Below are 25712 nucleotides of genomic sequence, written 5' to 3'. Positions count from 1 at the left end.
CGCCCAGGCTGGTCTCGAACTCACAGCAACCTTCCTGCCCCAGCCTCCCCGGTGTTGGAATGACAGACATGTGCCACCGCGCCCGGCTCCATTCCCCTTCTTACTCTACTGCTATCAGGCTCCTGCCCCTTCACAACTGCTCTCAACAGAACCAGCAGTGGACACCACCCAGTGTTGCCCCAGCACAGCTACTCCCACCCTCCCTCCAGTGACGTCACTCCCCTCCTAACCCCTGAGGTTGGAGCTCCTTTAGATCCCTTCCAGACCCTCTGCTTTCAAAACTTCAACTCCCAGCAAACGCTAATGTCTTCGAAATCAAGTCCAGGAGGTTCACCCAGCTGCCTATTAGGCCTCCACCCAGGTGCTGCGGAGACAGCTAAGTGTCGAGGCTAAAATTGAAATACCTTCCCTTGAACTTGGTTTGTTTTGTTTTTTTTTTTTACTTTGGAGACAGGGTCTCGCTATGCAGTTCAGGCTGGCCTTGAGCTCACTTTGTAGCCCAGGCTGGCGTCGAACTCGCAATGATCCTCCTGCCTTAGCCTCCCTAGGGCTGGGATTACAGGTCTGAGCCACCACGCCGGGCTAAATTTGTTCTTAACGGGCCACCCACATCCTACTGCCAACCATCCCACCCAAGCCCTTCCCTCCACCTCCTAGAGGTCTCCTCTAGGAGTTCTAGCTCTAGCTCCATATGCCCTATAGACCCGCACATACCAGCGCTGGTAAATGCAACAGAATAGGTGAAAGGTGCCACGAGTGAAAGGGACCAGGTGAGCAGCCCAGTACACCACCCAATCCGCGCCGAGACGCCCGCCCCACATCTCTAGGCAACCGGATTACGTGCAGCACGCCCCACTCACGCGGCGCTCCCGACAGCCAATGGAAAGTTGGCAGAATGTGGTCGCGGTACTCAGAGCAGCCAATGGACGCGCTCTGAGAGGAGTCCCGCGGTGTCCTCTCGCCCTCTGCTTCGTCAGCCAATGGAAGTGGCCTGCGTGGTCTCAAGGGGTGGGGCAGCGGCCCGAAGTCCAGCTTGGCGCGCTAGCTCTGGCTTTTTCGCACGTCCGGGGTCCTGGTGGGCTGCGTGTCGGTGCATCTGCGTCCCGCCGACTCAGCATGGGGGCTGTGCGTGCCAGGCGCTGCCTGGAGTACCTGCTGGGCTTCTACTTCCTCTCCCACATCCCCATCACCCTGTTCCTGGACCTGCAGGGGCTGCTGCCGCGCGAACTCTACCCCGACCAGGTGAGGGGCGACCGCTGGGTTACGGTCGCCGAGTTTGAAGCCCCGAAGCCACCTTGGTTGGTCGCTGCTGGGGTGCTTACGGATCATCACTCCTTCACTCCTTCAACAGCTGGGCTCAGGAAAAAATTAATGACGCCTTTTCACATCGACCATTTTAATTGGGTTTGAGTAAGAACGATCACCTAAAGGTGAAATGCCCCGTTTCCTGGCTGTTGTAGATCATTCTTTGCCCCAAACTTGTTGTTTTGTTTTTGAGATAGTCTAACATTGTAAATTCAGGCTGACCTTGAACTCTGTGTAGCCCAGGCTGGCCTATGCGATCCTCCTTCCTCCTGAGTGCTGGGATTACAGCATGCACCACCACTCCACCACGCTGGGCTGCCCTAAACTTTAATGATAATCAAAACAAAACAAAAAAAAAATACATACATATGTATGTATTTCTTTTAAATAGAAAGAGAGTGTACAAGCGCCAGGCATGGTGGGTGGTGCCCTTCAATAATTCAAGCACTTGGGAGGCTGAGGCAGGAGAATTACCGCTAGTTCAAGGCCAACCTGCTACTTAGTGGATTCAAGGCCAGCCTGAACTACATAATGAGAACCTATCTTTTAAAAAAAAAGTTTCGTTTCTGTTCTTTCCCTTCTAGTCTCTTTATTTTTCCTTTTCCTTCTTTCCTCTCCCTTGTTCACCTTACCATTTGTACGTTTTCTTCCTACTTCCCAATATCTAGCATCTATTTTGATCCTTAGTTACGGTTTTGGTTTCTCATACAGGAGAAACACATCGATATTTAAACATGTGTGTCCAATTTATTTCACTTACAAGTATGGTGTCAAACTACATTTACCTCAAAATGTCCCAAGTTTATCCTTCTTTATGGCAGAGTAGTACTTCATTGTATGTTTGTTTTTAAAAAAACAATTTTCTTTGTCCATTCATCCCTTATTGGGCATCAAGGCTATTTCCAAACTTCAGCTATTACAAATTGTGCTGCTATAAGTTGGGTTTGCATATATTGCTGTGGTTCGATGCTTTTAACTCTCAGGAAGACACCAAGAAGGTTCAGAATAGCTGGGTCAAATGGAACCTCTAGTACTAGTTTTTTGAGGAATCTCCACACTAATTTCCACAGCGGTTGCACCAGTCTGCACTCCCGTCAACAGTGAAGAAGTTTCCTTTCTCCCCACAGCCCCGCCAGCATTTGTTGTTGGTTGATTTCTTGATAATAGCTATTCTTTCTGAGGTGAGATGGACTCTTAGTGTTGGTTTAATTTTCATTTCTCAAATGACCAGTGATGTTGAACATTCTTTCATATATTTGCTGTTTGTACTTCATCTGAGAAATGTCTATTCGTTTCAGATGCTCATTTTTGGATGGATTCTCTAAATTTGGAGCGTCTGATTTTTTTGAGTTTTTTTATATTCCAGGTATTAGTCCTTTGTCAGAGGAAGAGCTGCCAGAAATTGCTTCCCGTTGTGTGGGTTGTCTCTTCACTCTGTTGGTTTCTTTTGCTCCATTCTATTACGCTTCTCCAGCCTCCTGGTAGATTGTGCGCAAGACTAGCTTGTCCACCTGAAGAGCTGATTTTTGCCTGTTTTTCCCTGAATGCTTTTGCTCTGCAGAGAAACATCTTAATCTGAACGGCATGGATTCCCAGTGGTGTACGCAAAATCGCATGTGCTCTGTGTTTTCTGGGAGGATCCGTAGTTTTCATCAACTTTTCCAAGTGTATAGGCCCCCTCAAAAGACTCGGCCACTGCTCAGTAGTGTACTCCCATTCCCATAAGTCTTTTTGTTTTTGTCTATTCTTATTTTTTTAACACTTTTGTCTTTTTTTTTTTTTTTTTCCCCAGGTACAGGGAATCGAACTCATGACCTTGCACTTGCCAGGCAGGCGATGTGCCGCTGAGCTAAATCCCAAGCCCTATTCTTTTTTTTTTAATTCTTACTTATTTTTTATTTTGAGACAGAGTCTCACTATGTAGCCCCTGGCCTTGAACTCAAGGTAATTCTCCTGCCTTATCTTCTGAGTGTTAGAGTTACAGAAGTACATCACCATATCTGGTTTTTGTTTATTTCTAGAACCTGGAATAGCTGGAAAGACCTCAGATCTCCCTTTCCTGGGGAACATTATAGGTGATATGTTGGCAAGAGATCTGTATTGCCCTCAGGGACTTGGTTTGTCACAATCTGCCTGCATGTCGGGGCAAGTGAGGGCTCTGCAGCCTCAATTTTCAAGTAAGAGTTTAACCTGTTTAAAAGCTCACACAGAGACAAATGGCAGAGCTGGGGGTGTAGCTCGGCGGTACAGCACTTGCCTAGCATATGTAAGGTTAAAAAAATTGTGTGGTTTCCTATTGCTGAGCTAATGATTTTTTAATGTAACAAAACCTCACAAATGTCATGATTTAACCCAGACGTATTGTTTCACCAGTTTGGAGGTCAGGTTCACAGTGAATCTGGAGTGTCTCCGGGGCTGGTTCCTTCCCACAGTTCTGTGGGAGATCCTGTCCCCTCTTGGAGTTTCTGGTGGCTGCCACTGTGGCTTGTGTGGCCACAGCACTTTAACGTCTTCTCCGGATCTCCACCTTCTCTTCTGTAGTTGTATTTCCCTCCTGTCCGTTTTATAAAGTCACTTTAATATGTGTAGGGCGCACCGTATAATCCAGGAGAAATGCCCAGCTTCAAAATCCTCGTCACGTCTGCAGCCCTTTTTACCTAATAAGTAACAGTCGTGGGTACCGGGGATATATAGGTTTCTTTAGGGGCATTGTCCAGGTTGCTACACAGCGTCACAGAGCACACGCTTTCTAAAGCGGTCACTGCAGATCTGCAGTAGCCAGTAGTTGCCCTGAAGAAAGGAGAACCTGCTCTTACTCTGGTTTCAAACCCCGCGAGGCCTATTTACAATCTCTTTAATCCTTAGGAATTAACGTATTGCTCCATGTAGCCATTGCAGACTTAATAGCTGTTGGCTTCTTTATCCTTTCTGACTGCACCCTCCCTCCTTGCTCACCACTCAGAAATATAGCCAATGCCAGGCACGCTGGCACACACCTGTAATCCCAACACTCAGAAGACTGAGGCAAGCTTGCCAAGAATTAGAGGCCAGCCTGGGCTGCATACCAGGACCCTGTCTCAAAAACAATCAAAAACCAGCTGAAATGTGCCAGCGTCATAAAGACCCTATTTAAATGCATATATTTTGTTGGTACAAATTTCTGTTTTGAGGCTGGAAGTATAGCTCAGTGGTAGAGTATGTGCCTGGCATGTGTAAGGCCCTGCGTTTGATCCCCGGAACCAAAAAAAAAAAAGAATCAGCTTAACGTCTGTTTTTCTTCCAAAATAGAAAAGAATTTTTCCTAGAACTAAAAAGCGTTATGGGAAGTCAGACAATGGCTTGGCTGAAATTTGTAAATTAAACTTTTTTCTTAGTTTGAATCAAATCACTTGGAAAAACTCTTACTATGAAACAGTAAAAGAATTTAGTTGGGATAGAGCCTGGGAGGGAGAAGGGAAACATTATATGATTTGCAGCTGGATAAATTTGAAGCTCCTGTTCGGGAAAGGAAAAACAGGTGAGCATCTGGCTCTAAAATCAGTCTATCCTCATTCCAAGTGACTGAAGTGCAGGCTCCGTGGGAGCTCAGAGAGCCCTCTGTGGTTTGTTTTATTTTGCTTTTTGTTTTGTGTGTGCTGGGCATCAAACCCAACTCCTCAGACATGCAAAGTAAGCAGTAGCTCCCCAGCCTGGCCAGATAAATCTTAATGAGTAACAATGGTCAGTGTGTCAGGTATCAGTGGAAACATGTTGAGATTTTAATAGGATTAAACTTGAGCTACATATTAATTAAGTGATCCTGTGTGCTGGTCATTGATCTAACAATGACGTGTATTAACTCGTCTCTCACCAACAGTAAGGTGTAGGTGCTCTTGCTCGCTCTACTTTCTGAACAGGGAAACAAGCATGGTGAGAGTAAGGGCTCTGCCTGGGCCAGGACTGGGCCAGGCACCCTGCTTCTGGCTCCTGTATCCCCACCACTCTGCCAGAGGCCCGGGCCCGCTCTTCCACCCATCCTTTGTCCAGGCCTCATTCCACCATCATCACATGCCTTCGGAGAGCTTGGTGATGCGATTAAATTTTGCTAATCTCACCTGCAGCCCTTAAACATTATAGTGCTACACAAGTTAACCTTGATTTAGGAGGTAAATACCTCAGAAAGATCATTTACATGTTGGATAAACAGTGAAGTTCACATGGTACAGAATGCCGTTTAAATTTTGCAGTAAAATTTTGGAGCGGGGCAGCGGGGTAGAGAGAGGCTGTCACTACGCATTGCAGGCTGGCCTTGAACTGTGTGGCCCAGACTGGTCTCAAATTCTCAGTGAGCCTCCTGTCTCTGTCGGGAGTGCTGGGATTACAGGTGTGCGTCGCCAGGTCTGGTTTGCAGCAAATCTTTTAAAGCAGGTAGTTTCCTCTAGTTCTTTCGAAAGAGAAAAAATCATTTAGTCTCAATTGCCCCTTCTACGTAAGGTGAGGAAGTAGAGCCCCAGAGAGGGGCAATGACTCAACCTTCATGTATATTTCTTCCTACCGCGTTAACGTCCTAGAAAGGGCTGAGGAGGAAGCAAAGTATCGCCATAAATTCAAACTCCACGTCAAGTACACATTAGAGATCACTGGTCAATAAACTGGTTATCTAGCCAGAACCCCCTGAAATTAGTATTATGTAACAGGATGTTTGTTTCTGGATATTTGCTCAAAGCTCCCTTATGGCAACATGGCCTCTATTTCACAGCAGTGAGCCTTTATCTTCTGATTAAAAATTAACAGGAAAACTATTCCTGAACTTGACACTGTAAGATAGATTCTTTTTTTTTGGTTTTTCTCCGGTACTGGGAACCGAACTCACGACCTTGCACTTGCCAGGCAGGCGCTTTGCCGCTGAGCTAAATCCCCAGCCCCTAAGATAAATTCTTGAAGCTGTTTTATTCATCATATCAAGACACCTACTTGGCTTTGAAGGTGTGTGTGCCGGCACTGTCCTACTCCAAGGCTTTGGGCTCTTACAAAGCACAAAGCGGGCCGCCTCAAGCTCTGTCTCCTTCCGGTGCATGTAGCCACATCAGCTCTGGTCTGTGTCCTTTTTACAGGGTAATCACAAGGATGGGACCCAAGCTAGAGCTGAAACTGCTAACTCACACCTTGCTATAGCCCAGAAGCTACACAGTTTGGAGCAGTTTATTCTACAAATATCCTACTGGTCTCCTTAAAAAAAAAAAAAAATTAGAATTAAAAGAGTTAAAAATGAATAACACCAGGCACAGGGGTGCATACCGGTACCTGTCATTCCAGCACTCAGGAGGCTGAGGCAGGAGGATCACCATGAGTCCAAGGCCAGCCTGGGCTACATAGCTAAGCTCTGTCTTGAAAAACCAAAAACAAAATAAAAAAAGACTGATGAATAACTTATCTGCAAATTGGAGTCAAAGTATCCAACGTTTACATCTCCACAAGATGCACAGGCAGGGTGGTTAATTCTGATCAATGTGTGTGGTAGGCATGTGTTCCCTTAATATGTACAACTTATACTAATAAAAGTACAAAAGCTACATATCCACAGAGCTTAGATTTACCCACCATCTCTCCCTCACCAAAAAGAGGAAATTCGATGTATTTCTTTATCTGAAGGAATATGGCCTTTGGGAAAAAAAAAAAAAAAAAGGAATATGGCTTTGGAGTTGGATGTACAACTGTTATGAAAGGGAAAATGTCAGGATGGTTTACACATTGGTCATTGCCTTACAAAAAAAAGATGCTGGCAGATGTGGCACACTTGTTCATTCAGCAAACACCTAAGTGCTAGGTACTTAGTGTTGCTCTTGACAGTGGGCAGCGCACCTGGATTTGTGTCACCGAGGAGTTGTGAACAAACGCTGGGTAGTGCCAAGAAGGGGCTGAGAGGTGAGGAAATCTTCATAGCGAAAGTTGGGATTAGTGGGCTGGGGATTTAGCTCAGCGGCACAGTGCCTGCCTGGCAAGCACAAGGTCGTGAGTTCGACTCCCGGTACCAGAAAAAAAAAAACAAAGCAAACAAACAAAAAAACAAAAAGAAAGTTGGGATTAGAGCTAGTGAGTTTCTATTCGGTGACCATCTGGCTCTATCACAAAAGCCAGCTGTGTGTGCTGCGGGCGGGGTTCGGGGGAGACTCCATCCGGGTATCTTCAGGAGCTGCTGAGCCTGTCCCAGCCAGGCTGCTGTGATTCAGCCCGCGCATTCTTTCCTTCAGGTCAGAAACCTGCTGAAGTGGTATTCTGCGGAGTTCAAGGACTCTCTGATGGAGCATCGCCCGGTGTGGTTTACGTCCTTCCTGTTTTGCGAGCTTCTCTTTCAGCTGCCCTTCTTCCCCGTGGCAGCGTACGCCTTCTTGAAAGGTTGGTGAATGGTGGGAAGCCGCCCTCCTCACCCAGAAGTGAGGTCCCCGAAGTCTTTGGGGAAAGTCTGCAAGGGGAAGGGGAGAAGTGCCTGTAGTTGGCCTGAGGGCACCATAGGGCCCGTAGAGGGACATCAGTGTGGCACAGGCTAATGCCCCGGCCAGCCAGGCTGCTTGGCTGCCTCAGTTGTCTGGAGTCTCATGCACACGAGAGCTGCGGCCACTTGGAGAAGAGCTTATTCCCTTCGCCCCTCCCCTACACACAGAATTTTTTACTGTTGGCTTTATCTTCCTGCTTTGGATAGTACTATACTGACTTATGGGCAGTAGCATCATGCTAATCCCTAAAAGGTTTAATTTCTCATTTAAAAATTCTTCCTTGGGGGCTGGGGATTTAGCTCAGCGGCACAGCACCTGCCTGGCAAGCGCAAGGTCGTGAGTTCGATTCCCGGTACCAGAAAAAAAACAAAACAAAAAAATTCTTCCTTCATGTATGTGTGTACACATACACATACACACACTTTTTTTTTTTTTTTTTTTTTTTTTTTGGAGAGAAGGTCTTGCTGTGTAGTTGAAGCTGGTCTTCAGTTCACTATGTCGCCCAGGCTGTTCTCGAACTCACAGTGATCCTCCTGCCTCAGCCTCGAAAGTGCTGGGATAAGAGGCATGCACCACCATGCCTGGCTACTTAATGCTTTTATAAAGGTCGCCATCCCTCTCTCCTTGGTAACGAAGTTCCTACAGCTGAAAGTAGTAATTCTACACTGGCACCTACAGGTCACCGGGTCCATGCCCGTGCCCCACGCCCACGTATCATTACTTCACAGCCAGATGCTGCCACAGAGCGTTCCCCCTCCTTGGATTTTAGGCCACACTGGTGTTCTTTCTTTTGGTACCAGGAATCAAACTCAGGACCTTGCGCTTGCCAGGCGGGTGCTGCGCCGCTGAGCTATATCCCCGGCCCTTTTAGGCCACACTGGTGGTGGCAGTTCTACTGCCAGGTGATTTTTCTCAGTTAATTCCTCAGTGCTTTGGCAGTGAGCGGGGATTCCCGTGGCCGTGTAAGTGTGCACGCTAGGCAGTAGAGATCCAGTTTTCTGTTTGTTCTGAGTTTCTGCCTGCAGGGGAGAATGACTGAACTGAAGAGGGCGGGGGAGAGATGTCCCAGAGGGTCCCGTGAACAGAGCCGTCTTCTCTCCCTCTACTGCAGGAAGCTGCAGGTGGATCCGCACCCCCGCCATCATCTACTCAGTTCACTGCATGACAACGTTAATTCCAATCCTCGCCTCCTTTCTGTTTGACGATTTCTCCAAAACCAGTCACTTCAAAGGACACGGACCTCACACTCTCCGTGAACGACTCACCCTCATAAGCATCTATGCCCCCTACTTACTCATCCCTCTCATACTTCTGCTCTTCATGCTGCGGAACCCTTACTACAACCATGAGGACAAAAGGAAGAAAAAATGAGGAAGTCGCTACTGGCCGAGGAGAGAAGTTTCCACAGGGGCATCTTTTGGACCCAATACAGAAAAACTGTTTTGAACCCATGGCTTCAGTAGCATTTGAAAACACCAGCAGCAGTACTCAGGAGCAAGGTGGCGGCAAGGGCTGTGTCCAGTTAGCGGGGGCCGGCTGTGGGCCAGCCTTCAGGAACGTGATGCCTGAGGCCCATGCAGGACTAGCAAAAGCGGGACCAGACCGCAGACGTGGTGACCTTCCATACGACGTGGCCTGCTTGCCATGTTCTGAGTTGTTACAGTTCTGCAGCCACGACTAAGCCCTTGTCTGTGATTCTCTGTAGATACCACCAACCAAGTGAACAGTGAAATGCTTCAAGCCATTTTAAAACTAGAAACTATTTATAGTCACTGAAAACTGTCACTTAGGCTCCTACTACCTATCCCTGGGAAAAAAGTAAAATATGCAAAGGAGGTTTAAACCTTAAGGGTTAGCCCTGTTGTGACTTCCAGTGAGAAATAGGTTGAACTGAAGGTGTTTTTGTTTCTATCTTAAACCAGTCATCCCAAGAGATTTTTTTAAGTCATTTGTAGTCTTATTTCACAATCTTAGTCTTGCCTATTTTTAGAGACCACCTGAGATAATTCTCTTTACCCCGAGGTCTGGCATGTCAAGCTTGACCTGGAAGTTTGCTCCGAAGGGGTGACTTCACTCTTCTTGACAGTCTAACCGTTCCCATCTTGTCAGGAGCGGGACTGCCGGCCGTGACCAGCCCGGGTATGTAGTGACAGACCCTCCTGTCACGGGTCTCTGGATACTCGCGCTTGGGGCTCCATGAGGCTTCCCTAAACCAGTATTCGAGGCTGTCCCTGAAAGATGGAAGGATAACAGGTCCCCATCAACCCTGTTCTGCCCCTTGCGCTCGGAAGCCATGTTGGTGTGACTGCTGGTTTTGGTGTCTATGATTTGTCTGTGTCTGGTCCAAATAAAGGGAGCTGTTGCCACTGCCTGGTGTGTTTTGTGGACTAGGGGCTAAAACATCCAGGGTTCTATCGAAATGGGTTAAGCACGTTGCAAGGCACTGGGTGAAGAAAGGTAGCTGAAACCATTTGAAAACAATAATTTATTGCTTTTCCTTCCAAAGTATTGTGAGTTTACAAAAAAGAGCAAAGTGTACAGACTGCTTCGTTCATACTAAGAATGCAAGAGGTGAGGACCTGCCCTGTGTGGCCACTGGCCGGGGCTCAGCACTGCTGTCTGATACCAGCTCCCCTGGGTTTGCATTCCTGCCTTCAGGGGCTGCTCCTTACACACCGTCTCGGGACATACTTAAGCCATCAGTCAAGTCACTGGAATGGTAGAGGTTTTTTTGGTTTAGGGGGCTTTTTTTTTTTTTAACCTTCCTGCTATAAAAATGAAATTTTCAGTTCATTTCTGAAAAATAAATTGGTCAATAAATTCATTTTGTTCTGCTTCTACTTTACACAAAGCTTCATATTCAACTCGATACCTGAAAAACAAAATTGTTGAAGCCCTGAAAAGGATGAAATAAGCCACAGACTTAATGCTTCTAGACAAGAACATGAGGTTTCAATGAGTGCAAGAAATGGTGTAAGTTCAAAGTGCCATTAATGAAGACAAGAGAGAAATAAGACAGAGGGAAAGCCCAGGACCACACATGGGAAACCTCCACCCCGAGAAGCTTGCCTCTTGTTGAAGGCCAGCCCGCTGTGGGCCCTTAAGGTACTATAAGAAGGTGTTTGATATTAGCTAATTTTCCTTCCCATCAAATGTAATTTTATTTTTAAAATCTTTTTTTTTTTTTTGGTCTTTCTGAGACAAGGTCTCGCTATGCAGTTCAAGCTGGCCTTGAGCTCACTTGTAGCCCAGGCTGGCCTCAAACTCACAACAATCCTCCTGCCTCAGCCTACCTAGTGCTGGGATTACAGACGTACCACCACACCCGGCTATTTTTCAAATCTCCAAATCAGGGTAAGTGAGATGCTATTCCCCAGAAAATGATGAATAATAAAGATGAGGTGATCATTCAAGGAGAAGTAGAACTTAAGTGTGGAGTAAGCCTGGTTTACATCATCACTTACCTTTCTAGCTGCATTTTCTTTTCCGCTATTAGTGCTTGAAGCTGCTGTTGTTGGGCTTCTCTCTGCTTTGCTATAGATTTGAGCAAGTTCCGAGCACCAATGGCCTAAGAAACAGTATTGCCAGAGAAGGCCATGGCTTTATTAACACAGTTACAACGGGGCCGTAATTCATGTCTTGCTGCCAGGCAGCTTGAATCAGTGGCTCTTTATTAATTTTATTAGTAAAAAGACTGATAAAAGCAATCAGGTCCCTTTGTACCACCAGTAGTCCAAGCCACTTGATGGGACAGTCATGCATGTATCACCAGTGGTCCAAGCCACTGGGAACGTGTTAAGCCCATCTGTAGCAGAAGTCCTCAAGGTGGAGAAGGGCCATTGCAGCCTTATGTCAGTACCCGGAGGGGAAAAGAAAGTGCTGCCACGTGGCTCTGGGGCTTTGTCAGAAGGAACATAACCTACTGCTCCCAAAGTGCGTGGTGAGAACTGGCCTGCAGCTCCGGCGGGTCCGGGAGCGTTCCCAGAGCCAGGCCTGCAAGTATCCAGTGGCCTACTGAGTGGTATCGTGGAGCTCTGCATGCTTCATGCAGACATCTACACCATGCAAGCCTTTCGTTTCTCTGAGTGTAAAAGGAAGAGAAAACGACCTATCTGTGCTGACGTGAAGATCAAAGAAAGTCATGACAAAGCAGACTGGCACATAAGGTCAGCAGGTAAACCAGGCCAGAAATGGTGAACATCTTGTTTTAATTAAATAAGAGAACCCACAAGCAAACTCAGAGAGCACAGGATGAGAGGCTAGAGAAAGAGGGTCCCGGGCCGAGATAGAAGACGTGTTGATTTTACCTTCATCTTCTCATTTTCTGCTTCTTTTGCAAGTTGGTCAACAAGTTCAATTAGGCCACCAACGATTTTCTGAAACTGGCCGATTTCTTTTGGGGAAAGAACAAAAGATATTTCTTACCTTCAGCACTCCCTCGAAACAGAGAGAACAGGGCTAACTGCCCCTTCTAGTTTATATCAAAAGAGTTTGGTGCCTTCTGGCTTAAGTTTCCCCCCTCAGTGTGAACCCAGAGGAGGTGGCCAGATGCCCAGAGCTGGACCCAGGGTATCTGGACCCTCAATCACCACTGAGCCAGCCACCTGCTGTTACCTCTGCTCCAGGCAGACGCAGCCTCCCTCCCCAGGAGTGACAGGAAGCACAAAGCGGAGTTCCCAGAAGGACTGTCTGGGAACACGCAGCCTCCACTAGCCGTGGACACACTAGATTTCGGTTAGCGGTGCGGGTGGGAGCCTTCCACCCATCACCAGAGTAACGAGCACCCAGCATTTAAGTGCCAAATGGTCCATTCACATTTTCAATGGCCTTAGTAGGATGGAACCACGCTTTACTGGGGGAAACTGAGACCTAGCATCTACACAGCAGTCGCGGAAGATTGGCAGTGGAACCCAAGCAACCTCTCACCAAACTCTCCACAGCCTACGGAGCCCCAGAAGGCTCAGAATCACATTCCAGCTAGATCCAGCTCTGACCACTGACACTGGCCTTGCCTGTGCCTGCGCCGTGGGCCAGGCAACCTCTTGGATGTGTAGTCCGTGACTTCACTAAGTTTGCTGAGCTGCTCCTAGAGACTTTAGTACCTCTAACTCCACACAGGGAAGCCTCTGCCATGAGAACACTATTTCCACTAAGCAATCGAGCCAGAATAGCTAACTGCACTTCCTGCTCCCAACCCACGGTTCTGCTCCATGAAGTTTAAGGTTTTTGAGCAAAGAAAGAATTACAGACAGCGTAGCTAACAACCCCTCCTGTCCCGATTCTGGCTCAGTGTGCGACTCCAGGACGGCGTCAGAAGAGGGCGGGGGATTCAGAGGTCAGACAGCCCGCACAGAGTCAGCAGCTCCACTCTGACAGGGCAAGAGCTACAGGGAGGGGCTGAGGTGGAACAGCTGGAAGTGAGCAAAGCTGATGTCCCCCCCCAAAGATACTCACTGTCCACAAAGTCCTTGCACTCTTCCTTGAGCTCTATGGTCTGCTGCGTAACCTCTGGGTCCAACACCCGCAGCTTATTCAGCTCATCAAAGTGCAACCCGGCTTCACCCAGGATGTCTTTGGCCATAGCTGCAAAGAAAGCAGCCCCAACACCCAGTCATTTGCCATCACCCAAGGAGCTGTCGCCGGCCCACACCATTCCTGTCCCCGGACACCAACGCCAAGGCCCCCTGCTGTCCCTGTCTCCGCCGCTCAGCCTCACCTGGTTCCCTTCGAGGTCCCCTAGAGTCCTGCTCTGCAGGGCTGACAGTGGCAGTCGGGAGGAGGTGTGTCATAGGAGCAAGGGTCAGGAAAGAGGAAAGTCCCGTTGCTTGGCACAGACATCCTTCATTCAACACACATTTCTTGAGTGCCAACTACATGCCAGCACTGCTAGATGCTGGGGGTACAGAGATGCATGCCATGTGGTGCCCGCCCTGCAGGAGCACATAGTTCAGCTGGAGGAAGACAGACAGGTAAACTGAAAAGTTACACTGTGTTGAGTGCTTTTTCAGAAACATCACTAAAGAGAGCAGAAGGAGGAAAAGCAATTAAGTGAGTGGCATCTGGCCCAAGTTGTGAGCCAAAAGCATATTTATAATCCCAGTTATGTACCCAAAAGGACTCAAACAGGCTTGCACTAGAATAATAAAAAACAAAAAAATGGACGAGAATTTAAAAATTAGAGTTTAAAAATAGGCCAGATGTGGCAACCTATCGGGACCCCTCCTGTCTCCCAGGAGTTATTCCAAGTCCCCATTCCCTCATTACTATTCCCTACTCCTTTTCTCCCAGAAATTTTCCTTAGGAAAAAAAAAAAAAAAAATAGGCCAGATGTGGTGGCACATGCCTATAATCCCAACACTTGGGAGGCTGAGGCAGAAGGATTACCAAGAGCTTAAGGCCAGCTTGGGCTACACTGGTAGTTTAAGGCCAGTGTAAGACCTGTTACAAAAGACTGAAAAACCAAAACAAATTTAAAAAACAAGCAGAGCTGGGCACAGTGACATACGCCTGTAATCCCAGCACTCGGGAGGCTGAGGCAGGAAGATCATTGTGAGTTTGAGACCAGCCTGGGCTATCAAGTGAGCTCAAGGCCAGCCTGAACTGCACAGCAAAACCCTGTCTCAAAAAGATGATTTAAAAAAAAAAAAAAAAAAAAACAAGCAAAACAAAAAAAAATTAGGGTTAAAAAACAAGTCACAGCTGGATGTAGCGGCGCACATCTGTAAACCCAGCACTCAGGAGGCTGAGGCAGGATGATCACCACAAGTTCAAAGCCAGGCTGGGCTACAAAGTGAGCTCAAGGCCAGCCTGAACTGAATAGCAGAACCCTCTCAAAAATGACAAAAAAAAAAAAAAAAAGTCACAAAAAAGTAACATAAGTGAGAATATTGCCTAAAATAGATGCCAGAAGATACTATTCATTTGCCTGAATTAGGACTGAAAGTTGGGTCTCTATCAGAAAACAAAAAGGAATGAAGTAGCGGCAAGAACATACCAAGTAAGGAGGCCAGGAAAAGGCATTCCAAGCAGAGGAAACAGCATGGACACAGGCCCAATGTCACCGAAGGGGCCTATCCTGCCTAAAGAATGGAAGGAAAAAGAATGGTGCCAGGAAAGCGGGCTGGGGCCAGATCAAGGTCTCTGTGTGCCAAGCTGAGGAGTATGGATTTCATCTGTAGGCAACAGAGAACCAACAAAGATATCTTCTCCCTCCCCAGGTCCAAAGGATGCCTCAGTTCTGGAAGAAACACTGAAAAGCCACCCGTGTTCTGGCTGAAATACACACACCACATGCGCACATGCACACACAAAGGGCAGCAATGCTAGTGAGGTCTAGCCACTGGCTACTAGGCCCAAACCCACTGTTCCAGAGACTGTGCGCTGCACCACCCCTTCCCACTGCTCCCAGCCGTGCCTACTCCCTTTTCTACCTCAGAAAAGTTCTGTTCTGGGGCTGGGGATTTAGCTCAGTGGCACAGCACCTGCCTGGCAAGCGCAAGGTCATGAGTTCGATTCCCGGTACCGGAAAGAAAAAAGAAAAGTTCTGTTCTGAATGGGGTGATTCTGGGAGTGACTGTCCAGAGCAGGCTTGCCACAAGAGGAGCAGTGTTTGGGAAAGAATTAAGTCCCCTGGGCTGAGGAGGTGGCTCAGAGGTTCAGTGCGTGCTTACTTAGCAGATGCAAAGCCCCAGGTTCAATCTCTAGGAAGGAGGGAGGGAGGAAGAAAAGAATTAAATCCTACTGCTGCCAGAACTTTGATTTCCTCTTTCTTTGCCCTGCATGTACCTTCCTTCCTGCTACAGTCAGCATAGATACTCAAAACTAAGTGAAAACCCAGCTCCTGGGGGCTCCAGGAGCTCTTCTCCGGTGCTTGTTTCCCCGGTGCTGCTACCCCTCAGCCTCCTTTGCAGTTCGCATCTGCAGAACCTCCACCAAGAGGCCGCAAGTCTCCAGCCTGCCCCTCCTCCATCTCTCAGAGCCCTCCCGTTAGAGATCACTCGAAATACCCTTATGCAGGTTTATGCAGGTGGCTCTGAGGTGCATCTCCAGCTGCGGCACGTCTCCGAACTCCACATACTGCCTCCCATCGCCTTCCCCACATGGTCTCTGGAGTCTAGCAGGCTCCTCCGCCTTCCAAGTCCAAACTAGAGCCCCTGATGCCTCCCACCCTGCCCCAGGCAGGCTGATGGCAACTCCGTCTTCCCACAATCTACAGTCATCAGCACCTCTTGTCTTTCTCTGACACCCCACATCTAACCCTTTGGTAAATTCTTTATAATCAAAACATAGCCAGAATCTAACCATTTCTTCCTGCTGCCATGCTGGTCCCTATTCCCTTCTCACTGTTAGCACCTTAGTCTGCTCTCCATTTCCTCCTTTCTGCCTCAGTCTGTTCATCACTTCTCATCTTTACCTGCTTAGTGCATCCTCCACTTTTCCACTGCAACCACCTCGCTCGGTTCTCTACTTCTCACTGTCACTACCTCGGGCTACTCTTCACTTCTTTTTTTTTTTTTTTTTTTTTTTTTTTTTTTTGAGACAGGGTCTCAGTATGCAGTTCAGGCTGGCCTTGAGCTCACTTTGTAGCCCAGGCTGGCCTCGAACTCACAACGATCCTCCTGCCTCAGCCTCCCAAGTGCTGGGATTACAGGCATTCACCACCACGCCCGGTGACTCTTCACTTCTCATCATTACCCTAGAAGAGAGAAAATACTGTTTCCACTTCCACTGCCCTCCCTTTCATTGAGTCCCTGCTCTGCTGACAGGGTGAAGAAAATGCCTCTGGAAAGACAGTAAACAAATAATCACAAACTATGATGACGGTATGAGGAAAAGCAGCTGATGTTATGTAAATATGGAGCATCACGACAAACTCGAGGGACAGAGGAATGTCAGCAAAGACCTACAACAGTGATGCTTGACCAGGCATCGTGGCACACGCCTGTAATCCCAGCAAGGTGAATCACCATGAGGGGTGATCAGGTCTCAGGGCCAACCTGGGCTACCCAGTGAGTTCAAGACCATACTGAAACACGCAGTGAGACTCTGTCTTAAAAAACCAAAACAAGTAAGTGATGCTTAAATTGAGACATAAACGATGTCCAAAAGTTGAAGTGCCAGCAGATGGAGACATTCTAGACAGAAGGCAAATCATGTGGAAAGAGCCTGAGGCTAGAAGAAATCTGTCTAAGAACTGAAAGGCTAGTGTGATCAAAACAGAGAGAGAAAAAGGATGACGCCAGAGATGGGAGCTAGAGTTGTATCGTGAAGGGTTCCAAAACCACAGCAGTGAGCTATATCCTATACTCTCAGCCATTTGGGGGGTGAGGGGTGATGCTGGGGACTGAACCCAGGCCTTGTGCATGGAAGGATGGGGCTCTACCACTGAGCCACATTATTACCCCCACCCCCTTTTTTATTTTTGAGACAAGATCTCACTAAGTCACTTAGGTTGGGCTTGAACTTGCAATCCTGCCTCAGCCTCCCAGAGTGCTAAGATTACAGGTATTCACCCTCACACCCGGTTCGGGCTTGGATTTTATAATGGCAATGGGCAGCTGGTGGATTCTCAGCAGAGCACCATTATCAAATGTAAAAAGATCACTCGGCCTCGGCCTGGACATTGTATTGAGGAACAAAAGCATACCTACTTGATTCCTCACTGTAACCCTAGCACTCTGCATGCAGCCCACACATAAGTGGCACTCAGTAAATGTGCAATGAACTACTGTGGAAACAGGAAGCTATTGCAGTAAGCAAGGCTGGCCCGTGAAGACAAGTGTTCCGAGTTGGGATGTTTTTCTGAGTTAAGTTAAAAGTGATGGAGTGACTGAACGTGGGGATTTGGAGGTGAGTAAACAAAAGCATCATGCGTGATTCTCATAAATAGGGCTTGGACCAAGTGTTTGACGGGAGGGCATAGTTTAACGAGATGGGTGAGATGGAAGAGGGATGTAGACAGGGTCACAGGAGACTATCAGATTCTTTCCCAATTCCCCACACACACGTGACTGAGCACAGGGAAATTCGGGCGCGGGGTCTGGGACTGAGCTCCCCAGGGACAAGGGCGGTGACACGCTCTCAGCGCCTTGGTCCCCCCACATCCATGCAGGGCACTTCGAACAAGACCGCAGGGGTGTGGAACTGGGATCAGGCAAGTTAGAAAAGGCCTGAGACCGGGGATGTAGCTCAGGGGCATAAGCGCCTGCCTGGCAAGCGCAAGGTCCTGAGTTTGATTCTCGGTACCAAAAAAGAAACGAAAGAAAAGGCCGAAGCCAAACTGCTGGTGCTAAGCTCCTTGTGTTACCTGAGCAGCAGTTTCCTCGTAAGACCGGTGCGAACATCAACGCACCAGGCACGAAGCTTGAGCAAGCTGGGTGTGAAACCCCTCCCTAAGAATTCGGGGGGCGGGGGAAACGCTCACGTTTGTTTTGACCTGGGTTTGCCTTTCCAGGGCGGGAGCCTGTCTGATGCCTTCTGCCCCTGGTCTGCCCGCGTCCCCCGACCCGAAGTCACCGCCTACCTGCCGACCCGGTAACGGCGGCGCCCTTCGGCCCAGGCTGCTGCTATGGCTACTCAGCTTCTCCCGCCCTAAGCCGCAGCCAGGGAACAGTCCGCCAGCCCCGGCCGCTGCCACGGCTACAGAACCTGTTTACCCACAACGTCACTGCCGGACACCGGAAGCACTCCCCCCCCCCCGCCCGTCCACAAAGCCTTTTGGGAAACAGAGTCCAGGAACTGCCTACAAGACCCAGAGGCCTTTGCGCCAACAAGGCCTCCGGAAGTAGTTGAGTTCTCGTAGAGAGAGGGGGTAGGGGAAACTGGGCATTCTGCCCCCGCCCCCAGATAGAGTGTTGTGCATGACGGGCCTTGTAGTCTCAGTTTCCCGGGTAGGCAGGGCTGGGCCGGTCCGCCAGGAGGAGTCTGCGGGCGCAGGATGTGAGCTCACATTCCGGGATCGCGGGCGGGCAGGTGGCCACGGGCTTGGGGCGGCACTGAGTCCGCTTGCCACTCAGCTGAAAGCAGAGGAGCCCCCGGGACGGTGAGAGCTCTACCTGCAGCCGCCGTAGGGGAAGGGGCGTTCGGACCCGCTGCCGGGTCCTGGGGGAAAGCGGCGGGACGGGGTAGGGGAGATGGAGATTTCAGATCTTCCGCTGGGGGTGTGAGAATTGATGTTGGGTTCCCAGGAGAGAGGACGGCTGCGGGCTGGAGAGAAGCTTACACTGGCCACCAGAGATATTGGTTGTTGCTAAATACCCTTAGGACCCTTTGGATGAAGCCTAAGCTTCATCCCTAAGATTTCTGCTCGACCCTCGGTCTTTAGCCAGGAACACCCTTCCGCCTGCCGCTCCCCATTGTTTGATGGATTTGTGGATCCACTTCCCTTTAGGGCCCACCCTCTTCCACCGCCGCCGCAGTTACTTGTCCTTTGTCCTCCTTGGGTCCCCATTAGCTTCGCTGCGTGAAACACAGACCCGCCCCTAGCCGTAGGCATCCGCAAGTAGCCGCTCATAGAGTCCGGAAGGAAGAGCGCTGAGGCTATCGGTGGAAACTTCGTTCTCGCTGGAATTACTTTCTGGGGCGTCACCTGTCGCAGGATTCCTGGAACCCATTGGTCTGAGTGGAATCTGACGTGACGTCATTCAGGGGCTTAAAGCAATTGCTTCGTAGGAAAAGAATAGATTAGCTCTGGATTTGTCTTGGCAAGCCTGCCACCGAGTTCCTTTGACTTGGCAGGAGGATGTGTATGTGGTGCTTTGCGGGAGGGGCGTGGGTTTTGTTTTTTGTGGTACTGGGCATTGAGCCTAGGGGTGGTCTACCAGTGAGTTGCATGTCCAGCCCTTTTCGGTTTTTATTTTGAGACAGGGTCTTACTAAGTAGCCCAGGCCGGCCTTGGCCATCCGCTGTGCCCAGCTGTATGTGCCCTCTCTAAGGGAAATTGGGACTGAACAAAGAAAATATGGGGAACTTGCTAAAACCTGTTAAGGGTTAGACTTATTCCTTTGGGGTGGGCAGAAGGAGGTAAGGTGACTCATACCATTCTAATGTAACTTAGTCATGGGGTAGGTAGTCTCAGGTGTTCTAGACAAGCCACAAAAGGATTCACTACTTCACACAGTACCCACTCTGGCTCTTCTTGAACATTCTTTCCAGAGACCTCCAGAAAAATCTGTGTGCATGTGAGTGTGTGTGTGTTCTACTAGGGATTGACCCTAGGGCCTTGCATTGAACAACGTCCCCAATCCTTTTTTTTTTTTTGTCTTTTTGAGACAGGGTCTCAGGCTGGCTGTGAGCTCACTTTGTAGCCCAAGCTACCATCCTCCTGCCTCAGCCTCCCAAGTGCTGGGATTGCAGGCATGCGCCACCACGCCCAGCCCTGATCCTTTCTTATATTTTAATTTTTTATTTTGAAATGGAACAACCAGGCGTGGTGGTGCATGCATTGCAGGAGGATCACTGCAAGTTCAAGGCAGGTTAGACTACATAGTGAGTTCAAGAACTACAGAGAACTACAGAGCAAAACCATGTCTCAAAAAGACAAAACAAAGGTGCCACTAGAGTACAAACCTTTAGCAAGTGGAGGAATTTCCCTTCAAGCAAGGGAAGGGATAAATTTTTGCCAGGTGTGGTGGTGCACACCTGTAATCCTAGCACTCAAGGCTGAGTACCTCGAGTGTGAAGCCATCTGGGCTACGGTAGTGAGTTCAAGGGCACCCTGAAATATATAGCTAGACTCTGTCTCAAAAAAAGAAACAGGAGTCCCACTGAATCTCTTGAAAAGCCCAGGCTGGGCTTTAACTTTCAATCCTCCTGTCTCGGCCTCCCAGAGTGCTGGAATCACAGGTATGTGCCACTACACCCAGCTCTATATAAATCTTTTCAGGAACAATTTAGCCTAATAAACTAACATGTTGAAGACTTAAAAGGGCACTGTTTGGGAAGCAGAGCAGTAAACGGGGAAACCGGTGCCAAGCCTTTGAGTTGCACTTAGATTATGAGCAGCTGGAAACCGATGTTAGGAGGATGAAGTGAGGTAACTTGACTTTTTTTCCGTCTCCATCACTACTGCTGGGATCTGAGCCTTTGTCATTTCTTCCCAGAACCACTGCTTCCTCTGACCTTTCCACTTCCTCTGACCTTTCCACTTCCTCTGACCTTTCCACTTCCTCTCATGCATCTTTACATTCCCTGCCTTACATAGCAGCCACAGTTATCTTCGCAAAATATAAAGGAATCAGACCATCACTGCTTAAAGTTGATTCCTTATATTATGCTGCAATTATATGGCAATTAATATAAAACCCAATGCTGGGCGTGGTGGCGCCTGCCCTTAATCCCAGAGCTCAGGAAGCTGAGGCAGGAAGATTGCTATGAGTTCAAGGCCAAGCTGACCTTAAACTCACTTTGTAGCGCAGGCTGGCCTCCAACTTACATCAGTCCTCCTGCTTCAGCTTCCCGAGTGCTGGGATCCAAACTCTTTATGGTCATCTAGCACCTGGCTCACATCAAACCTCTCGCCCCCTGCTTTCTCTGCACCGGGGGTCGTGTCCTTATTTCTGTTCCTAACACTTGTAACAGGGCTTTGCACTTACTCCTCCACCTGGAATGCCAATGTGTCACCTTCCCAAAGAGGCTTTCCCCGTCCCTCACTCGAAATTGCCACCTGTCCCTAATCACTCGTTTATTCTCTGTATTGCATTTATCAATTTATCACCTTCCACGATTGTCTGCTTGTTTGTTTCTATATTCTTTTTCTTTGAGACAGGATGTCACTATGTAGCTCAGCCTGGCCTCAGACGGCTCACTTGGAATCTCCGCCGCCGCCTCCAGAGTGTTGGAATTTTTTGCAGACATGCACCACTATACCTGGGTTATTTCCTTGCTTATAATCTGTTTCCTTCCACTGGAATGAGAAAAATGACTCCTCTGTGTTTGTTCTCTTTGTTCCCAGTGTCTGACACATAATAAGAACACAGTAAATGCTCTCATTTAACTTTTATTTTTTAAAAACTTTTACTAACACTGTGATGTCCTTTCAGGTTTTTTTTTTTGTTTCTCACTTTTGTTTTTTTTTTTCCCTTGCAACAGCATCTCACTGTGTATTCCTCTATGACCTTGAACTCACAATGGTCTTCCTGCCTCAGCCTCCTAAGTGCTGGGATTACAGGCATGCACTACCATGCCGGCTTTATGATGTTCTTTAAACTGCTTGAAGAAAAGGACAGTATCTTTGCATGATTCTCTACTAGTGCACACTTGTTTAACATAGTAGGCATGCCATAGTTTTATTGCCAAATAAGTTAAATGAGATAAGACATACTAAATGCTTAGAATAGTACCTTGTTTATAGTAAACATGTAATGAATGGTAGCTATTGTATTTTTTTTTCTTCAGTGAGTTTTAGTGATTTTTTTGTTGTTGTTCTTTTTGAGACAGGGTCTCGCTATGCACTTCAGGCCGGCCTTGAGCTCACTTTATAGCCCAGGCTGGTCTCACTCGAAATGATCCTCCTGCCTCAGCCTCCCAAGTGCTGGGATTACAGGTGTGCACCACCACGTCTGGCTTTAGTGATTCTTTAGATAGCCAAAGCCTACATTTGTCTTGCAGTATTGCTTTTAGAACCTCTCTAGATACCAAAAGCCAATGGTCCTCCTTCCTCAGCCTGCTGGGATTACAGGGGTGCACCACATCCTGGCTTTTTTCAAATATTTGCAATCCGCTGTTGGTTGAACCCACAGATTTGGGATCTAGAATATAAATCTCAAGGGAGAGAGTGTGGATAAGATGTAAACGGTGAGGGAGACCAGGGTTTTCTCTGCTCATCTCTTGGTTCTGTAAACTCCTTGTTTTGTTTTGTTTTTTAACTTGTTTGCATTTATTCTATGCTTAATTTATTTCTGTGCTGTCAGGGTTTGTTTCTTCAGTTTCTTCTGGGCTGTTTCTTCTGCACAGCTTCCTGCTCTGCTTTAAGAAGTCTGCTCCTGTTCAGTCAGGGTCTTCCCAGTGTGGCAGGGAGAGCTCTCCATTGAGTTAATCCAACCCTGAGCTCTGTAAGTTCTCGGTGCATCTTGGGTGCCTTGTTCAGTGACCAGAGAATCTATGTCTAAACCCCAAGGTCAGTATTACTCTCTGTGCAGCAAAAATTCAGCACTCTTTCTGGGCCACCACTGACCCTGTGTCCAGCCCAGTTGTTTGGCCTGGGCGTACTTATCGGCCCCACCACTAAAGCCTAAACGGACATGTTGCCGCTTTAAAGTGACATCCAGCCAGACTTGGTGGCACATGCTTGTAATTCCAGCACTTGGGAGGCTGAGGCAGGAGGACTGTTGTGAATTCGAGACCAGCTTGGGCTACAAAGTGAGTGCAAGGCCAGCCTGAAGTGCATAGCCAGACCCTGTCTCAAAAAGACAAAAAAAAAAAAAAAAGTAAACATAAAGTGACATCCTTCAGATACTCGGTGGCCTTTGGGATATGCATACCCTCGATGGCCGGGGTAGTTTCCCAGATGTTTTTAAAGTGAACGGGAAGATTTGACCCTCTTTGATTTGCATGATTTTGTGGGGTTTCCTAGGTCAGGAGCAGTAAACCGTCTTCACATGTTACCTCAAGTCACTTACAAGAAGAGCTGTGAATTCCTATTAACATTTTAATTTCTATGCTGGACATGGTTCACTTGTAATCCCAGCACTCTGGAGGGCTGAGGCAAGAGAATCACAAGTTCAAGCCTATCCTGGGCGATTTAGTGACTTAGTGAGACCTCAAAATTGAAAAAAGAAAAATTTTTTTTTATTTTTAAGGGCTGGGATGTAGCTCAATACAAAGACCCTGGATTAAATCCCCCCACACACACACATTCCACATCACTTAAACATTTTTACATTTATCCTTTAGTCTTTCTGGTCCTTTCTCCCTTTTTTTTTTTTGGTCTTTTTGAGACAGGGTCTCGCTGTGCAGTTCAGGCTGGCCTTGAGCTCACTTTGTAGCCCAGGCTGGCCTCGAACTCACAACGATCCTCCTGCCTCAGCCTCCTGAGTGCTGGGATTACAGGCGTGCGCTTCCCCGTTCCTATTGGGAGTGAAGAGGAGAGATAGGACTGAGCACCCTCCAAGGTAAAAGAAGCAGAAATAGCCATTCTGCCGTTGTTCTGCCTTGAAAACTGGTGACATTTCAGAAACTTGGGGGCAAGGCTGGTGCCAAAAAAAGGGAAAGGGCAGGAAAGCCAGCGGGAGCGCAGGTAACCTCTGCCAGGCACACTGGCCAGCTGCCTACAAGCTGGCCCACTCCGTCCTCCGGGAGCTGCACTCTCCTTCCTTCCTGAAGCCAGACTCCCTCCCCTGCTGCTAAACTAAGCCCTTCCAGGCTGCTTCTGGATCTGGAGTCTTGAGAAAGGAAGTGCATCCTGTCCCTCTGGCTCCTGGGAGACTCCTAGGCAGGCTGGATCCCGGTAGGCTGGGCTGGAGGTTTGGGATCCTGGGCCCCTGGAGAAGAAAATATCTGGAGTCTTACTGGTAGCCCCAGCCCCTCTCTGGCTGGTTCGAGGATTTGTCTGTGTTTTCCACCACCCAGAACTGCGCTGAGTCTCAAGCTGGTGGTGTAACCCGAACAGGGTTCTGGGAGATGGTGCTCCTGCTGCGGACGCTCCTGATACAGTGAGGAACAGCCGCCCAGTCTTCCTTACTGGTGCCGAAGGACTTAGCCTCTGCCGGGCGTGCTTGAGCTCCCCAGGGAGGGGATACTGCGGTCAGAGTTCCTGCTGTGGTCGTGCCGTTGTCTGAGCTGTCTGTTCCGTTGACTTCTGCTTTTCCTCTTGCTCCCAGTGTTGAGAGTATGAGGCTCTGGCCTCCGCTCTGGCCTCACTTGTGACCACTTCCACCACAGTGGAGCCTTCCAAGCCCACGTCCTGTCGTGTGGTGATCTACCTGCAGCGGGAGATGTCTGGGGACACCTGTTTGTGCCCGGCCTCGGGGGCCAAGCCCAAGCTAAGCAGCTTCAAGGGAGGAGGGCTGGGCAACAAGTACGTGCAGCTCAACGTGGGTGGCTCCCTGTACTACACCACCGTGCGGGCGCTCACGCGGCACGACACCATGCTGAAGGCCATGTTCAGCGGGCGCATGGAGGTGCTGACTGACAAAGAAGGTGAGGTGTGGGGCTCAGGGCAGGGTGGGAAGGGAAGAGGGGCCCTAAAGAAATGACTTCAAGCCAGGCATGGTGGCACACACCTGTAATCCCAGCACTCAGAAGGCTGAGGCAGGAGGATCATTGCGAGTTCAAGGCCAGCCTGGGCGACAAAGTAAGCTCAAGACCAGCCTGAACTGCATAGTGAGACCCTGTCTTTTTCAAAAAAAAAAAAAAAACAGGAAAGAAATTACTTCAGGGCAGAGCTTAGGCCTGGTAGATCAGGAGTCTGGATTCACCTTTCCTTTTTACATAAACTTCTTCACCTAGAGTCCTTAGTAGAGCTTCAGAATTCTTTGAATTATACATAGGATGTTGTATGCATATCCATTTTTCCAGAGAGAAGAGCCACAGGGAGGTTTTATTGTTGTTTTTGTTTGTTTTCTGTGGCGGTACAGGGGATTGAACCTAGGGCCTTCACACTCAGCTGTATCCCCAGTCTTTGGGCTTGAACTTGAAATCCTTCTGCTCAGTCTTCCAGGGCTGGAATTATAGGCATGCACCACTATGCCCAGCGTCATACTTTTTAAATATTCAGCTAGGATTAGGCTTGCAGTGATGGCAAACCTCTTAGAGCTTTCAGTGATACAAACAGCCCACTGCTTGGCTGGGCGTAGTGGCGAATGCCTGTAATCCCAGCACTCGGGAGGCTGAGGCAAGAGGATCATTGCAGGTTTGAGACCAGCCTGGACTACAAAGTGAGCTCAAGGCCAGCCTGAACTGCATAGCGAGACCCTGTCTCAGAAAGACAGAAAAAAA

The 25712-nt window shown here is 48.5% G+C and overlaps 3 protein-coding genes across 8 annotated transcripts in view; 2 read left to right on the top strand and 1 right to left on the bottom strand.

Annotated features, from left to right (window-relative positions):
• The first annotated feature begins 990 nt into the window (after window positions 1–990).
• Window positions 991–10147, top strand: Tmem97 (transmembrane protein 97). The gene is made up of 3 exons (XM_005402770.2): window positions 991–1242; window positions 7536–7680; window positions 8890–10147. The coding sequence occupies exons 1-3, from the start codon at window positions 1117–1119 to the stop codon at window positions 9147–9149; spliced, it is 531 nt and encodes a 176-aa protein (XP_005402827.1). The 5' UTR covers window positions 991–1116; the 3' UTR covers window positions 9150–10147.
• Window positions 10148–10245: 98 nt separating this feature from the next.
• On the bottom strand, window positions 10246–18449 carry Ift20 (intraflagellar transport 20). Of its 5 annotated transcripts, none has more exons than XM_005402762.2 (7): window positions 18301–18449; window positions 14773–14857; window positions 13495–13729; window positions 13233–13361; window positions 12086–12171; window positions 11243–11346; window positions 10246–10650 (listed from the first exon to the last, which is right to left on the bottom strand). In XM_005402762.2, the coding sequence occupies exons 3-7, from the start codon at window positions 13565–13567 to the stop codon at window positions 10569–10571; spliced, it is 474 nt and encodes a 157-aa protein (XP_005402819.1). In that variant the 5' UTR covers window positions 13568–13729; window positions 14773–14857; window positions 18301–18449; the 3' UTR covers window positions 10246–10568. The 5 variants fall into 5 exon arrangements, with proteins under 5 accessions (XP_005402819.1, XP_005402820.1, XP_005402821.1 ...); XM_005402763.2 differs by having other exon boundaries at window positions 13495–13708; XM_005402764.2 differs by lacking the exon at window positions 14773–14857.
• A 171-nt stretch (window positions 18450–18620) lies between these two features.
• The window catches only part of Tnfaip1 (tumor necrosis factor, alpha-induced protein 1 (endothelial)), a 13362-nt gene continuing 6270 nt past the window's right edge, over window positions 18621–25712 (top strand). Inside the window, exons 1-2 of one of the 2 annotated variants that reach the window (XM_005402769.2) lie at window positions 18621–18716; window positions 24596–24914. In XM_005402769.2, coding sequence (XP_005402826.1) covers window positions 24710–24914 — 205 coding nt within the window. In that variant the 5' untranslated portion in view covers window positions 18621–18716; window positions 24596–24709. The other variant, XM_005402768.1, reaches the window with a different exon arrangement.

Source organism: Chinchilla lanigera, unplaced genomic scaffold (genome assembly GCF_000276665.1).
Source record: "Chinchilla lanigera isolate Chin_1 unplaced genomic scaffold, ChiLan1.0 scaffold00080, whole genome shotgun sequence".
NCBI classification, from domain to species: Eukaryota; Metazoa; Chordata; class Mammalia; order Rodentia; family Chinchillidae; genus Chinchilla; species Chinchilla lanigera.
This window is presented reverse-complemented; position numbering and strand designations above follow the sequence as displayed.

Coding starts and splice junctions, on each gene's coding strand:
- Tmem97 (XM_005402770.2), top strand. CDS start 1,117: ATGGGGGCTGTGCGTGCCAGGCGCTGCCTGGAGTACCTGCTGGGCTTC. Junction 1,243..7,535: donor GCGAACTCTACCCCGACCAG/GTGAGGGGCGAC, acceptor TCTTTCCTTCAG/GTCAGAAACCTGCTGAAGTG. Junction 7,681..8,889: donor AGCGTACGCCTTCTTGAAAG/GTTGGTGAATGG, acceptor CCTCTACTGCAG/GAAGCTGCAGGTGGATCCGC.
- Ift20 (XM_005402762.2), bottom strand. CDS start 13,567: ATGACACACCTCCTCCCGACTGCCACTGTCAGCCCTGCAGAGCAGGAC. Junction 13,362..13,494: donor GGGACCTCGAAGGGAACCAG/GTGAGGCTGAGC, acceptor CTTTCTTTGCAG/CTATGGCCAAAGACATCCTG. Junction 12,172..13,232: donor GTGCAAGGACTTTGTGGACA/GTGAGTATCTTT, acceptor TTTCCCCAAAAG/AAATCGGCCAGTTTCAGAAA.